We start from the raw sequence: 18,230 nt of genomic DNA on the forward strand, positions 1-18,230 counted from the left end.
GTTGCATATCTTTCTTTTTTCTCTCTAGCATCCGTCTTGGAAAGCAATTCTTGCTAAGTTTCAATGATTGGAATACATCTCTAAATTTAAACTTGGTCAGACACATTTAACATAATACAATACTATCAGATTTAATAGTGCCCTGTTTCAGTTTAAAGTCATATTTTATTTTTATTTGACAAGATGGAACGAGTTCTGAATGCCGTAAATATTAAAAGTTGAGAAGAGTTCTCGATTATTCTAATTCCGCGTGGTTTAATAATTGTTGTGAATAGATTGGTGTATGAATTTGTTTACGTTTAACTTTTGAAGTATAGGAAGTGAAAATGCTCAAACGGAGCTAGCAGGTTTTGATACGTGCACATCTGAATGAAGGCCAAGTTATAGCCCAAATTACACCCATCAATCATACACAGAAATAAAGAGAATTAAAAGTTATTTGAATAATACCTAAGGTATACAAGGTCTTTAAAACCGCCAGGAGAATCTATCGCCATGCAAATCAAACTATATTTAAATTGGAAATTCAGCATATTATTCGAATAGCAGTAATATCGCACGTGTAGAACATTTGCAGAAATATTTACTTAATCTAGAATGTCCACCAGATCAAAATTAGATTGCTCGTAACAATTGGTCAGTATACGGCATGCAGTATAGCTCAGATAAACTCGTTCATATTTTCCCATCAAAATGCAGCAACCTATAAATCTTGATTTTTAAAGAATTATGTTACTCAGATTTACTGTGCGAATGTAGAGAATACATGGCAGAACATAAATAAACAGCTGGCATTACCAAAGAAAGCTGCTACTTTCAAACTCTTAACACGCATTAGATAACTTATTTAGGCATAAAATAATTTTTTTCTTCTGTACTGAGTGGATAAAGGAAACGTTCATTGATTGAGCGAGTTTGTCTCAAACCAGATTCATTCAACATTTGGTCGAAAGTTTCTACTTCTGCCGGAAGGTGAAAGAGTAAAGTATAGCATTGTTCGCCTAAGACGCTTTCTCTTGTTCAGGAAACCGTCATTGAAGATTGTATGTATTTTTCAGCACACAATCAATATCTATATATGTTGGGCAGAGTCCACTGTAAGAGATTTTGCCTTAGAGGCATTTTGTCTTGTCTAGAAAGAAATCCTTATTGTGGACAGCATCCTGACAAAACTCGTTCTCCTGCGATAATACAAACGTTTTTTCCGTAAGCGTCCTGGTAATAGTGAAACCATCAAACAGAGGGCTTAAAGCCCAATGCCGCTGTTTATTATAACTTTCACCATTCTTTCCAATCTAACTAAAATTTGGAAGGATGGAAATGATTTGTAATAAAAGATATTTGACATAAACCGTTCTTTTAAATGATCAAGATGATAGTTTTAAACATCAATTCAGTCAAAAGAAGTTGATCGTAATTCCGTTCTTTATCGGGAGTGCTCCAAAAGTAGTGATGTGATACATTTGACAATATCCGTTAGGGCTAATGTAATAACAGCAGCAGTCGCACGTGGTGCACAAATTCATTCGAGAGGTAATGAAGAGAGGCAAGTCCAACTTTGAAAGCGGATGTGAGAGGAAAAAGGTTGCATTAGAATAATATAAGAATCTGGTTAATACTGGTGATCAGCTGGGGCGCTGAAATACTTTCAAGCGCGAACTTATGAAAAATAAAATCCGACATAGCGGGATGTTGATTTCTTGTAGTTACAACGATGACGTCATCAAATCTTGTGTTCCAGCTTTCGAATGAAATCGGTTGACACACGGATGTCGCTAATAAGCATCGTATTAATTCGCACACGTGTGAAAAATGGAAGGATTTCTCACTGCGGGCACCTTGCTCATGTAGCAATAGGTAAAGGGGTTAGTATTTTGAAGTAATTGAAGACGAAAATGAACAACCCTCTGGTAACGAAACCCGAGTATATTTGTTTTTATATATAAAGCATTGACATTAATTACGCTCAATTCTGTGTCAGTAATCAACACAAAATACTTGTGAGCTCTTGTTGGATTAGTGTACTTAAAAGTAATGCTATTCGTTATATCATCTGTATTCTTAACACACACACACACACACACACACACACAGAGGTTCGCGCAATCAACAATCGCATGAACTGATACTTGTTTTCTTTTTCTTCGCCTTTTATAATTTGTGTTTAATTACCATGGAATCTAAAACATTATGATTAGCAAACTTTGCATTATATTTCATTCATGTCACAAGCCTGTTATCTAAATACCTATATTAATTAGAACAGCTACCATAATCTCAATGTACAGTGCTTACAATATTTCTTTCGTTCTATGATGGCTGAGCACTTCAGTATCTTCTTTAAAGCTTTCTTTGGTCAATGAGGACTAGTAAATACTTTAGTAATATAATAAAACCTTGTGACCTTTATGTTTAAGGATAGAAGCCATTATTAAGAGTACCGTGAATACGTGTTTATATAGGTATGTAAAAGGGGCATCACTACTTAAGCTCATCAGGAGAATGTGCCATTAAAATAGTCTATCACCCACACATTTACTGATCACACAGGGTAGGATGTAAAAGAAGGGGTATAGATATTAAAACTTACATTCGTTTAAAACAAAATACAATCCCTATTCCTTATGAACCCCATATAAATAAAAAATCATAACCCTTGATAAGGTCATTACAATCCCTTTTGCTATTTAAGTATATAGGTAGGCAGAAATGAAAGGGGGCTGGAGTAATTAATTGATAGCATTCTTCACTTTGGTTTTGCTGTCTGGGCCCATGTTTCATATACATCCTTGAATATGGACATGAGGAAGCGCATAAGCTTGATCTTCGATTCCATCACATTGTTACCGTGCTTCCAAATAGGCATCAGCCTAGCTAGTGCAATTGTTGTCTGCGCTATCCTGGAAAGAACATCAGGTTTTGAACATTCATCAGAGGACATATCATTTAGATACTCGAAGCTTGTCACTGTGCGCATCTTCTGTCCATACATTCTTATTTCCTTTTGGATACCAATCTGGTGTCTTGTTATTAGCTTGGTCTACTCAGCGCTAATCTCCATCCCATACCTTAGTGATGCTTGGCTGAGACGGTTCGCTATGGTTTCCAGTTTTCGTTCATCTCTGCTAAGCTATCGATACCATGCGTGAATCACAGACTGGTGATTGTTCTGCTTTCAACACTAACATGCCTTCATGGTCTTCCAAGGCATCATACAGGATCTTTTCTAGGTAGATGTTGAAGAGAGTGGTTGAGTCGAATCACCCCTGTCTAGTTCTGACTGTGGTTCTTAACATAGCTCCTATGTTGCCATTATGGGGAAGATGGTGAACAAGGAGTCTAGATTCATTTCTTCAGCAAACAGAATTATGAGTGGTGCAAATTTGCTTCCTATTTCTGCTTAATAAAGGGTTATATCTGACTTTGTTTGAAAAAAAATCTTTCAAAGTTTGTTTCCATTTCTTATCAGACGTAATAGAGCAATGCAAACCAACACATTTTAAATGGTCTTCCATGGCAGCATTCATTAAATGTTACAATGTACATGGCACATTGACATGATCATTTGAGCCTTACGCCTTCTTTCCTTCCTGAGTCATATTCGATACCCGATGTCCGGGTTAACAGTGGCCCATTCCTAGCATGTAGATTTCTTTGAATATTTTTCTTTCTAAGAAGCAGTATTCAACATTCATTAGGGTTGTTAGTAGGAAGCTGGAGAGGCAAGCAATATATATGTATATTGCACAAACTGTACAAAGGTACAACAGTGAAGACTTTTAAGATACCTTCATGAGCGACAACAAGTAAGATGCAGTTAGAATTAAAATATCCAGTTGAATCAACGTTAGTCTTTACAACTAGGATAGACTCACACCATGCTAATAACACAGCATACTACACATAATGCAGTTGCAGTAAAAGATATTCATTCTATGTAAGAGTGCATTAATGGAAATAAAAGACATTGTAAAACGTAAACCCAAAATATAGCACAAGCAAAAAAAGATTACCAAGCTTTAGGTACCCTGAAAAATACGAGACATATAAACAGATACGTATACACAGTATTTAAAAAAGGCATAGGTCCAAAAATGTACAGAAAATAATTTTGCCCAAAACTGCAGTACAAATACATTTGAGCGACGCAGGTGCATACAAATATCGAATGATGTAGATGATGCAGTAGTGGAGAAAGAAAACTATCAATATACCCTACATGCTCATAAACAAGTCGTCATTTTCAAAAATATATATTTTAAATAATACATAAAGATGCATGTTACTTAGAAGATTAATAGCACAAAAGTCAATTGTCGAAGAATTAAAAAATAACTAAAGATAAGTACAGTCACTGTAAAAAAAATCACTAAAATGTAATAATTGCAAAATAGTTAGCATCAATTCATTACAATCTGACGTTATGGTGTGTTTTTGCAAAATATACTTAATGAAACAAATAACATCCGTTGTTAACTAATTGACATCAGCACACCATTAAAAGAATTTCATAAAAGAATTGTTAAGGCCATGATAAGGCTGTGAATATTTATATCACATGATTAAATAAGTACTTAAGCATGCACTGGTCAAGAATGAAGGAATATAACATAAAACCTCTGATAATAAACAAAACTGTTTACTGGAAATATGAAGAAATTCATCAGAATGATGAGAATTCAACGCTGAAAGGGAGACAAATCCAGTCCAACGGTGATTCGATTACCGTCGATGGAGTGAGTATACAAAAGTCTCATATTGAAGTTCTATGTTAGATGATTTCACTGAGAGGTGTGAGGTAAAAAACAAAGCATCCAGTCACTAGACATGAATTTATGCAGTATTTAGTACAAAGACTTTCAAAAGCATCCAGACACTAGACATGAATTTATGCAGTATTTAGTACAAAGACTTTCAAAAGCATCAAATATTTTTCAAGAGCTTGTCGAGAAATATTTCGTTTTTAATGACGATAACTAATGACAGTGTGTGTTAAAAGGAGCAAAGTTTTACCAAATCTTCAGCCACAATAATATTTTCTCAATGTCCAGAGAGGAATATGCTCATCACTGCATGGGATTTGGGAATGGATTATGAGATTTACCAATACAAGAACGACATTCTTTTGCAAAATATTTAGAATCACTCACGTCAACAAAAGTGAATTACACAAAATTAACACAGGTACGATATTTGGTATGCAAAACATCAATATACATGACAGAAGAATTAATACTGAAACTAAAAACAAACGTATCAAAGCCCTCGTGGAAGACATCCCATCTTCCAGAAGATTTTAAAATGGCGGCAAATAATGTTGCTGTTGCTTACACTACAGAAGATAGATCTCAATGCTTTGACGGACATATGTAGAATACCTTCAAAACAGAAACTCAGTGTCATGACGGACATAATGTAGAATACCTTCAAAACAAAAACTTCATATCCTGACGGACAAATGTAGAGTACCTTCAAAAAAGAAACTCAAAGTCGTGACGGACATATGTAAAATGCCTTCAAAACAGAAACTCTATGTTCTGACGGACATATGTAGACTACCTTCAAATCAGAAACTCAATGTACTGACGGACATATGTAGAATACCTTCAATGTCATGACGGACACATGTAGAATACCTTCAAAACAGAAACTCAATGTCGTGACGGACATATGTCGAATGCCTTCAAAACAGAAACTCAATGTCGTGACGGACATATGTAGAATACCTTCAAAACAGAAACTCAATGTCGTGACGGACATATGTAGAATACCCTCAAAACAGAAACTCACTGTCTTCCACGTACTTTCTATTTGAGGCAGAAGATCATGCATGAACACGAGATGAAACAGTTTGGATGTTTTGTTTGGTATTGGATGCAGTAATGGCTGAAATTAATTAGTTTCTTTATTCGCGACGATGTTTGAAAGCTTACAAATTTTATGAAGACAGGTTTGTATATGTCTCTTATATTACTCTCTCTCTCTCTCTCTCTCTCTCTCTCTCTCTCTCTCTCTCTCTTTAGAAGAAGAAGAACTCTAGTTAAAGCACATAAAGGTGTTATTCTTAAGACATTTAGATAAAGAATATCCTGGAGTATAAACGGTAGTTACATTAAAATAAGGGATTGCCAAAGAAGTACATCGGAGCATATTTGCTGCCCAAACACCTGGACCGTGTTTAATATTTTAACAAATACTATATGCAATATCTATCCCAGGGAACAACATAACAAATCACGCATTTGTCACCAGCCGGAGTTTAAACCACCGGAAAACAAACAGTGATCAGTTTAATTCCATCATCAACTACTAGTCGATTACTGCTGAACTTCTAAGTTCAAACCTCGTTTGAGAAAGTCTCACTGCAGGACAAGACTGCACATTAAACAAGAACAAACCTGAAGACTACTGAAGGTGGAATTCCAGACAGCCTATTAAAAGGGTCGTGAAAAGCCATTGGATGCTGTAAGTGACACATGTCATGTCTACATTTCTCATACAACGATGCATGTGCACCTATCCAGAAATCAACAATATCTGTTCTCTCTCTCTCTCTCTCTCTCTCTCTCTCTCTCTCTCTCTCTTTATATATATATATATATATATATATATATATATATATATATATATATATATATATATATATATATATATATATATACACCGAAAAGAGACGGTAAAGTCAGAGTAATCCGAATGAGAGTTAATACAAAGATTTATTAATGCGTATAAAGGGATCGTCAGTACAGCGATTGTTAAGAACAAGATTGACTATTATATACTCTAAATTATCGCAGACCAAGATGGATCAAAGTGCACAAAAAAGGAAAGTTAATCAATTTTCAATGACGTACAGTTTGAGCAGAAAAAAATTGCAATCTCAATGGTCAGATCTTCCAGTGGAATACATTCAAATTTCGATCACAGTAAATTAGACATATTGATATTATTAACAAATTCAGTTATGATAGAACTAAACGCTGCGGCAGTTAACGGGTTAGAGAAATAGTTATTTAATTTAAGCCAGTTGTTGGGGTGTTATTATACCTTGACACAGCTGAATGAAATAAGGATGTACCTGACAAGAAGAAAATGTGCGTTTTGTAAAGTAAGATATAGCAGATTGTAAGTTGATTTACACCGTCACTGCAAACGGTGTGACTTGCTGGCCAGTCGGTTCTCATTTGGTAGACTAGAGATCCAGGAATATCAGGTTCAATACTCGACCAGTTTATCAGGTTCTGCTACCTTATCTTGTCCTTAGCCAAGGCACTTAGCTCATATTTCCGTTGGCGTTATATGGTCAGTAATATGTTAAACAGCAACAAACTATTGCAACAACATGTCATTGGACCATATCTTACGTCGCAATTTTGGGCTGAATTAGTACGGAGAAAACTGTATTAACTAAGCAAATGAATAAACTTAACAATATTTTGTATTATTTAATGGGTTACCTTACATCTTATAATTTGTATAACATAGTTATATATAGCAAGGTGGACGGACTAATCTCTGAACCACGGATCAGCTGATAACAGGAATGCGAGACTTAGCGAACAAAAGCTGGACCACGTTCAACGAGTTTCATAAATTTAATATTAAATCATTACCCACTTGATATTCTGTTTATCATGTACTTGTTATTTTAATGGAAACAGTTTAGAGAGAAAGAAGAAGCAATTTCGTTCATTCTTTCCGGATACGGCACCCTTCTTTTTGCTGCGCTTATAAATAATATCCAAAATAGTATAATCCTTTGCACACGTTATAGCCAAAACATTTAATAACATATTTTCCTTTCCAAATTATAATTAAAACAGCATCTGTCCTTCCGAATAAATACATTTCACTCATGCAACATACTTTTTCAACACAGATTGTCTATGGAAGTTCCTAGTGATGGCACATAAATTGATTCGGTTAAGGTTTTTTAAAGATCCAAAAGTCGTAGAAGTTTTCCGAGCAATGATAGGTGGTAAATGTGCACCTTTGATAACCCTGGACAGTCAAGACACCGACCTTGAGTCCTTAACAGCCACATTCAACACAGTTGTGACTAGCACAGCCAGCGAGATCACTGGCAAATATCGTCGAACAAAGAAACCTTGGGTCACAACATATGTCCTTGAACTATGCGACAAAAGAAGAGAACTGAAAAAGGGACAAAAGAAATTAAGATGGACCTAGAAAATACAGAGAGATAAACAACACGATCTGGAAAAGTATAAAAAGGCAAATAACTCCTGGATAGAAAGACAATGCTGCAAAATCGAAGACAGTCTGAGTAGAAATGAAAGCAAAGTGGCATATCAACTGGTTAAAGATCTCAGGCCATAAACAAGGGAAACCTATGACCACCGTCCAAGACAAATCAGGAAAATGCATCACAGAAGATCAAGATATCGTCAGCGATGGCCAGAATACTCCTCAGAATTGTACAATCATAAAACCCAAAGAGAACCAGCAGTACTAAATTTCCCTCAGGTAGAAGAAACTGATGATAATCCCATTCTTCGTGAAAAAGTAGAAATTACAGTTAAGTCGCTAAGAAAGGAAAGTCAGCTGGCGTTGACGACATAGCAACGGAGATCTTTCAAGAAGGAGGAGAAGAGATAATCACAATCCTGACAATAATCTGCAACAAGATATGACAGACAGGAGAATGGCTCACCACATAAACGCAATCCTTGCTCATCGTGCTCCCCAAGAAAGGAAACCTACATCTATGTCAACGCTACAGAGCCTTCCTTCTTATCAGTCACCCAAGCGAAATCATGCTGAAGATAATTCTGAGCAGACTAAAGCCTCAAGCAGAGAAAATTATTGCTGAAGAGCAGCAGGCTTCCGAACAGGAAGGAGCACCACAGAACAAATCTTCAATCTCAGACTCCTTTGTGAGAAATAGCTTCAGCATCTGCATAACCTATACCACGTCTTTATAGATTTCAAAAAAGGGTATGGCATACGGCCTTCTGGGCAAATATGAGGAAGTATAACATCAGCTCAAACCTGGTGCAGGTTGTTGAGTACCTCTATAACAAAGCCACCAGTGTTGTCCTCATCAATGGCAGATGAGGAGAGGAGATTGGTTTCGAACAACAGTTGCATTCAAACCTTCGCTTAACAGATGATATTGATGGAGTGGAAATAGAACTGGCTGACTTGGTTGAGCGCCTCGATACATCCTCCACATCATCTGGTATGGAGATTAGCGCCGAAGGAAAAAAAATGATGACAAACATCATCAACGGCATCAGTGCAGAAATAAAGATCAGTTGACAGAAGTTGGAAAGAGTCCCAAGGTTCAAGTACTTGGGTTCAGTTGATCAGTTATCGCAGATGAGGGCTTCAAACCAAAACTAATTTGCAGGATTGTACAGACTGCAGCAGCAATAACAAGGTTGAGACCAATATGGAAAGATACCAACAATGCTTTTGGTTCAACATCAGGCTAATGTGCTTGATTGTCAAATCCATCTTTTTTGCTTGTGAAACATGGACGCTCACATCAGATATACAAAGAAGGATTCAAACCATCGAAATGAGATGCTACCGCAAGATGCTTTTGTTTAACTGAGGACTCACGAAAAAGAATTATCATGATCAGAGTTAAAACACAAACCCAAAATAAAGTGTTTATTCTTTGAAATATGGTGATACTCTGTTTTTATTATGCCTATATTGCATAGTAAATTTTCCCATGATGTCCGAAAAGGGATATTTTTAAGCTGTGAAACGGGTATATGAAACATGTATATGTTAACAGCACTGTCTCCTTTTGTCTATTTTTCGAGTAATTACAGTTTACAAATATATTTTTCATTCATGTATCTTGTATCCAAAGTTTGTAAAGTGTTTCGAAAAAGCCATGTTGCAAAAAGAAACAAATTCAACAGTAGGTATGTGGGGAAGTATGAAACTATATGGGAAATACATTCGGGGAAGGATCGATGTATTATAGGACTTTTGGCATGACATGAATGGGATGCTGTTGTCCTCAATGTATAATGGATCGAAGAGTGATGGGTAATACGGATATTTAGCATGAATAGAAATCATTGTTAGAATGGGAAACTTAATGTTGATTGTATATTATGAAAGAAAGGGACATTTAACATTAGTTGAAGATACCCGTATAGACGGACAAACACACCGAGACGGATAAAAACCACCATTACAACACATGGATAGATAGTATCATCGTCGACTGACAATGCTTGTTGTGTACGCATAGTATCACATCACCTTCACCGAAAACAAGAGATGAACATCGGACGTTGGCTTACTTTTATCTAGCATTTATTGCGACCTTGCTACGGACGAGTTCACACATTGTTTTCGTGCAGCAAACGCGAACCTGGAAAACATATGTCTGAACGACATCGAAGATAGCTTAAAGAATTATCATCATTTCAAAGCTATGCGCAGAATAGGCCGACATATCGCGAGTCATACAATACAGGGGTGGTATCCAGTGTGTCTAAAATTATTATTACTTTGAACAGAATATTCTAGTGACAATTGCCTCTTTTCAAATGGTAAGCATTGGTTCATTTTATTTTGGTCAGTCGGTCAATTTCGGTATGCGTCTGCTTCAATATTGGTGACGTAAATCGTCGGTACGCAGAAATGCCCGTCAACATTGTATATATTGGACAGGCTACTGACCTACATGTGGTTTATTTATTGTAGACTGACAAGTAAGGAAGCATGAAAAGAAGAATCCGCTAAGGTATCGTTGAACCTTGTGCCACCCTCGTCATTGTCATCACGTCGCCAGCCGCGGAAACAAAATCAGCAACAGTTAGAACAACGACGACAAAAGTGTGTATGGTGTGTTTTTGTGGAGAATAATTTCCCAAAAATCAAATCTTTTGATCTGTCAGATTGTCTGGGTGGATTGTCTGATTGAACCTTCTGTGGGAAAACCGAGCTGTAACAAGGCCATAACTGGTCTTGTAGTGGTAAGGGTATCGACCATATTCTCTCAATCTGTTGTTAAAACATACCACCCTACCAGTAACAGCAACGACATTTCCGATCCAAGCCCCAGCAATAACAGCAACAACAATAGTAACAGCATTATTTTTGAATATTCGGAAAGAAGTCCTTTGAAATTAGAAGACTCAGATATGAGAACTATCGAACTATAAATATCCATTTTATGACTTTACCGAGCGGCGGGCCCCGAGTGGCCGAGTGGTCTAAAGCTTTCATCGTTCCGGATCACTGCCATCTCACCTCTGTCTGCGTGGGTTCGAGTCCAAGGCTCGGCTAGCGTGGGTACGTGGAAAAGTCTGCCAGTAGCTTCTCGTTAGTCGGTGGTTCTTCCATGGGTTTTCCAGGGTTCTTCCTTCACCAGTTATACTGGCCGACATGTATAGCCTATCTTGTGCTGAAAAATGGCGTTAAACCCTAGAACAACAACAACATCAACAACAACAACAACTTTACCGAGCGACATTTATCTGAATGTGTTTTCCATTAACACATTGTGTTTTTTCACGGCGATATTCTCTCAATCCATGCAAGTAGATCACAAAGGCCATTGATTATTCATTAAATTCAATTCTTTGAAATTCCTTCGGGGAACCAAACATATTTTGTCGTGGAAGAAGTGGACTAACATGAACAGTTGAACAAAAAAAAATAAAAATAATAAACACCACTGGCAGCTAATGAGAATTATTTATCAATATTATTCTAGTGCTCGACATCTGGTAGATTTGATTTCGAGTCTTTGATTCCTGTCATTTAACGTGTGGAATTCTTATCTATGTATATCGAACATCAACGCTGCCAAGTATCCGATATGACTAATTGAATTAAAACCTACACCATTTCTGGTGGACTCCGATCTAAGGGCAAGTATCATGTGGTTCTGAGTCAGTTACTCGAAACGTATCTTTATTGTAATTCATGAACGGCGTTTGGGGGTGGCAAGTGGAGCGACCGCCCCAGGCCCCGCTCTTGAGGGGGCCCAGCGCTTCAGGTCTAAGGTCGTCCTTATGAGTTTGTCAAGCTATATTCTCCGCCAAATCACGAAAGTTGATCTAGTCTAGACATAATCAGCGATTGCAGTAGCATACCAATCGAGATACCGACACTCTGGCCCCGCGCGGCCATGGTCGGCCCTAGCGGGAAGACACTGAGAATATACAACCGGGACACCACGTGTAAATGAATTACGTAATCTCCTAATTCCCCAACGTTCGTAGTTATACAGCTAACAGAGTACTTACTGTCACATGCCCAGCCATACAAAATGTTCTCCAAACTTTGTGTGTCTAGAACTGAGATTAATTGGAGCGAAGTTAATCTTTACGAGGGAATAACTCAACAGAGATTTGTGAACGTAGGGATGGTCAGTGTCTAAAAACTTAAAACTATATAAATTTCTATTGGGCATAATGGATAGCTCAGTTCTGTACTGCCCATTCTCAGTTATCGGGCCCTATAACAAGCATATACATATAAAAATTTGTTATCATGTTATCTGGTACCATAACAAACATATAAAAATAAATGGCCCACTCTTAGTCATCGGGTAGTATAAGAAGCATATGAAGGTCAATTACCTATTCTAAGTTGCCGAGCAGTATCATAAGCAAAAAATGTAACTTTCCGCCAAAACTCAGAGACCAGTTAATTTGATCTACAATAGGTTCCTGTATACTTGTAGATCATTTGTTTATGTAAAATGGGGGAAAACGGAAAACTGATAGTACGGTGGTTTGCAGCTGAAAGAGGCGGGACAATGACGTGCTGACTTTTTTCTTCAAACCAAATGTTAGATACACGAATAGTTCTGGAAATAATTCATATGGTGCTTTTTATTGCTTTCGTTTGAAGGTATATGCTTGAATGGGCATATACATTTGTACATCTGGTGGTCTAAGTGGTTCGAGCGTCCGCCTCAGATGCGGGAAGTCGTGGGTTCGAACCCCGGCAGAGTCATATCAAAGACTTATCAAAAGGGTACTAGTAGCCCTCTCGCTTGGTGCTCAGCATTAAGATGTTAGTGTTAGGACTGGTCGTCCTGATGTTAGGATAATGTGATTGGGTGGGACAAGATGCCCTAGTGTTAGACATCAGTATAAACTGTATGCATCATAGCGATACCCACATCGTAACTATATGATTAAAATTGTTAAAGTAACGTAAAAAAAAAAAACAAATGAAACTTAGTGGATTCCAAGGACTCACACAGTCATACGCATATACACTGATGGATGAACAAACGTTTACGGCGTTTCTAAACACGGACACTTATTCTCTGGAATCCCTGTGGTTTGGTTGACTTACATTGCTTATACTGCGACACTTATTCGTGGAATCGCTCTGGTTTGTTGAGCTTACATTGCCCATGTTCGGTAAATTTCGATACTGAATTTATTTTGCAGTCATTTAAGTTACTGCATATGCATCATTTTATTTTACGACTTACCCAGATTTACTTACTTGAAATGGATATTGAGCATTTACATTGATCGACTGCTACAAATTGATAAGCCTGTTAAATAACACAATATGCCTATAGCAGCAGTTAGAAAATGGAATATATTTTATTATTAAGTTGATTTCGAAAATTTAAAATGAAATAAATACTTGTTTAAGATCGCCATTCATATTATAAAAAAGAGATATTGCTATGAATAAATATTTAGAGTTTAAAGATTGATTGATTCTTTATGTATATCACTTGAACTGATGTTGATGTAACAAAGTCTTGTAAGATTACACACGCACCCTCCATATATATATATATATATATATATATATATATATATATATATATATATATATATATATATATATATATAGCAATCTATGATGATGTGTACGTTTATAATATGCAGATATGCAAATTAAATTAGGAAATACTCGTTTATTTGATTAAACTGTTTCTTATAATAATATGTTGTAATATGTCATCAGTTGGATTTGAATGTTATCATGCAAAATCTGTCACTAGCTGAATTCTGTGCAGAGCATTTTAGCCATGTGAATAGGTATAGTGATGTCAATGTAGAGCATTTTAGCCATGTGAATAGGTATAGTGATGTCAATGTAGAGCATTTTAGCCATGTGAATAGGTATAGTGATGTCAATGTAGAGCATTTTAGCCATGTGAATAGGTATAGTGATGTCAATGTAGAGCATTTTAGCCATGTGAACAGGTATAGTGATGTCAATGTAGAGCATTTTAGCCATGTGAATAGGTATAGTGATGTCAATGTAGATGCAAAAGATAAAACATATATCATGACATAACATGGCTAAAGTTACATATGTGCCAGCACCAACTAATACTAGGAGCCAAAATCGACTGTCCATTGCCATAACAATGTTAATTGTATAACGCCGAAATCTAGCCTACAAATGGATGGATGGCTTTCCAGATTGTCTACTTTATAAATTAAAACATCCACAAGATACGTTTAATTTTGTTTAAATCATATTTACATCTAAGTTGAAAAGTAATCAAACATTTTGTATTGAAGTAAACCTATTTTGATGATTTTCGTGTATGTGCCACCCAGTAAATCTTTTATGAAAAAAGTTTATCCATCAGAAAACGATTTATCCATAGGCCTTTACGAGAAAGGATTGTCCATCAGCTTTTATGAGACGGATTGTTTGTCTCATAAACTCTTGGTCAAGCTGTTTTCAAGACCCAACGGAGAGAGAGAGAGAGAGAGAGAGAGAGAGAGAGAGAGAGAGAGAGAGAGAGAGAGAGAGAGAGAGAGAGAGAGAGAGAGAGAGAGAGGGGAAGTTCAATCCTCTTGAAAGAGGTGTCACTTGACGATGAAGATGTGGCTACATCTGGGGAAACGAAGGTACGGGATCGACTGTAAAGACAGAAACCTGCTTGAATTTCTGGCGAATAAACTTTATTGAAATACTCAGCATATAATATTACATTCCAATATCAAACTACATAAGCTTAAATTACGGATATAAGAGATACATATAAAACTACGAAATTCTTTCAGTTACCAACATCATACATTGTATAATTTCTGCCTTTTAGAATATAATTAAATATCGAATAATTTCACCATAGCTAAAGAATCTAAAATTCAATATTTCAGACTAATACCGTAATTGAAATATATGTTACTGAATTTATTCCAAAATGTCAACATATTAAACTCTATTTTTTAAAGAGTATTTTATGTCTAAATTAACTATTACTGAGTATGAAGTTGGTAGCGAACTTGCTTTTTACTCTAATCATTAATATAATTACAAGTAAATATAAGTTCTTCAAACAATTAAACTTTCCAATACATCATATTAAAGAATAGTAAGGAAATATTAATATAATCCAATGTTGCAACGTACTGATGTTAGATTAACACCTTAACACTAAAAATTCTTATAATACTAAAATTCCTTTTACTATATGAAAAATTGTACACAGACGATAATCTTACCTGTAAAGACAGAAGCCTATTTGAGTTTCTGGCAAATAAATTGGCGTGCCACTGGGCTGGGACTATTTATATCAGTTTCTTAGGACAAAGCCAAATATGGACATGTGCCTAGTTCTTGTGTTCGCCAGAATCTCAAGGTGAGGCTTCATAGTCTCTTACAGATTATCGTCTGGGTCTATGTACGTCACTACGTAGGTAATTCTGCAAGATCAGCTCATTTACCCATCTAGAAAAATCTTTTGAATTCGTCTAGTTCATCTATCTACACAACTTACCGAATGTACCTTTTTTGTGCTGACTTTAAGATACAAGGGAAATGCATGTATAAGACGGTTTTGTATTTGTTCAAAAGGGCGCAATCTCTGTTAAATAGTATATAATTGTAATATCGAAATAAATGGATTTAATCTCAATATATTTTACTAGAAAATTACTTTCAATATAATTTAATCAAAACTTACTTTAAATACAATTTAGAGAAAATTTTAATCTTATTGCTTGTACTAAAAATTTCTGTCCTAATAAATCTGTTACAGATGAACAAGGACGAAAATATAAACATAACAACATAATTGACAGCACCATAAACAGCCTTACTCTTAGATTACAGGAGTATAACACAATGTGGTTTCCTTTCGGAAAAGGTAAGCAGAATCATACTGGTGAGTACATTTGTATGTGATATGTGTTATATTTTATTAGTGTGTTAGAGACATTTATGTCACGCATGATATATTAGATTGATGTGTATTAGAGACATCATGATCATGTGCGTTATATGTTGTATTTATGTGCGTTAGAGACATTTATGTCATGTGTGTTATGTTTAATTGATGTGTGTTAGAGACATTGATAAAAAATTTTTATGCTATGTTAGAGACATTATGTCATGAGTGATGTATGTTTTATTTTGCTCTGTTATTAAAATGAAAAACATTTCTTTAAGTTCAAGCGTTCCACATGTTAAATCATGTACATGCAATCTTCGGACAGAAATGTTAGTAAAGCAAACGGAGAAATGTTTTCCAAAGTAGTGAGTCCAATTCGAAGTAATCCTAACAGAAAAAAAACTGATATTTCTGCCAGCATAAGCAAATGCATCAACTATTTCATTGACTAAAATATTACCTCCCTTAAAATGGTCAGCATTCATGTTTTTATTTCTAAAATCCTAATGACATTAATTAATTAAGATAATTATTAAAATCCTGATGATTCGGCTTAATTTGTTAAATTAATAAAATCCGAATGGTATGATTTTGTTTCGGTAAGTTAATAAAACTAGATCATATGAATTAATTTGGGTAAATTATTCAAATCCTGATGACATTAATTAATTTGGGTAAATTAATCAAATCCTGATGACATCAATTAATTTGGGGAAATTAATCAAATCCTGATGACATTAATTAATTTGGGGAAATTAAAACAATCTTGATAATGTGACTTAATTTGGGTAAATTAATAAAAAAAAGCAGCCTTTGAGCCTTCTATATAAAATACAAACAAATACTTTTACAAAAATGAAATGTTATAAAAACAGATATTTGTTTAGGACTGTCAAACACTGAAACATTAGTAAAATCTTATGATGCTATTTTAGAATAAAACAAGGTAACTATTCAAGTTCATTATTAAACACGTGATATCGGCTACTGTAACAATGAGCAATATAAACTACAACATATCAAAAATCATTTTTCTGTCTCGCCTTAAATTTATCTCTTTAAAGTGGTCGATGGGTTGGACGCGTTGATTGTTTTCTTTATGGGACATGATTTTCTTCCGTCTCCTAGTGCCTGGACATCTTTAGTTCCACCGTAGGATACCATTTCCTTTATTTAAAATTCCTTATACAATAGACCTGAAATTCAAAATGAAAGTTTCATTTTCAACTATAAGACAATTATGAGTTAAATATGTTGGTCATACACAAGGATGTGTTACGAATGATCATTAATTTCATTGCAAACGGAATCATGTTGTGCTGAATGAATTTGATTACAAGGTCTCCCTCTCTCTGTCTCTGTGGAATGGAAATTTTAAACCTTGTAAATAAGAATGCAGTACACGTTAGCATAATAATACGCGCGAAACAAATACTAAAATCGTCATTTTTATTGGCAAACCATGAGGGCAAAATACTAACATTTCTCTTTACCGCCTGACTTCCCACTGCCCAATGATTTTCTAATGTTACAAAACCGGTAAATTTTATATAGACATCATAAAATTCGTCTGATTTAGGAAATGTTTCTTCATTATGAAATGATCATTTTATTATAGTACAGTTCCCAGATAAGATAATAGATTTAGACAGTTAGAATTTTCTTATATTATAAACATTTTTTTCAAATATTTAAACACGATCTTAAAACGTTTGGAAATGGATTATAGTATAAGAAAGTAGCTATTTTCAAATATTAGAAAACGTTTATTTTGGTTGACACAGGCTTGTAGACAAGAAATAGTGGGCACAAATGGGTTTTCGTAATGATAAATATTGGTCTTGTATTATGAATGTCAATTTTTAATATTAAAGAATAATGTTGTAATATGATTGATTGTTAATTTCAAGAGTTTATTACGCATAATGTTGCCTACATTCTTTTAACAGTTCGAACAGCATTTAAGAATGATTCTCATAAGAAGATGCGGCGTTTACTGGAAATAAATCATTGGTGTAATGACTGAGATTGGTTTAACACAAAATATATTAGACATCTTTTCACACTATTGGTAAATGGTCAGTTGAATTTATTTTTAATTGTATATGTTTGATACAAA

At 35.3% G+C, this 18,230-nt stretch overlaps 1 protein-coding gene across 1 annotated transcript in view; it reads right to left on the reverse strand.

The window, feature by feature from the left end:
* Positions 1–14,875: 14,875 nt before the first annotated feature.
* LOC149775966 (solute carrier family 28 member 3-like) overlaps positions 14,876–18,230 on the reverse strand; it is a 51,293-nt gene continuing 47,938 nt past the window's right edge. Inside the window, exon 12 of the mRNA XM_089941442.1 lies at positions 14,876–17,307. Within this exon, the coding sequence (XP_089797568.1) occupies positions 17,285–17,307 (23 nt within the window). The 3' untranslated portion in view covers positions 14,876–17,284. The remainder of the gene's footprint in view (positions 17,308–18,230) is intronic.

Source organism: Sinohyriopsis cumingii, chromosome 18, assembly GCF_028554795.1.
Source record: "Sinohyriopsis cumingii isolate HCF-2022 chromosome 18, ASM2855479v2, whole genome shotgun sequence".
In the NCBI taxonomy this organism is placed as follows: Eukaryota; Metazoa; Mollusca; class Bivalvia; order Unionida; family Unionidae; genus Sinohyriopsis; species Sinohyriopsis cumingii.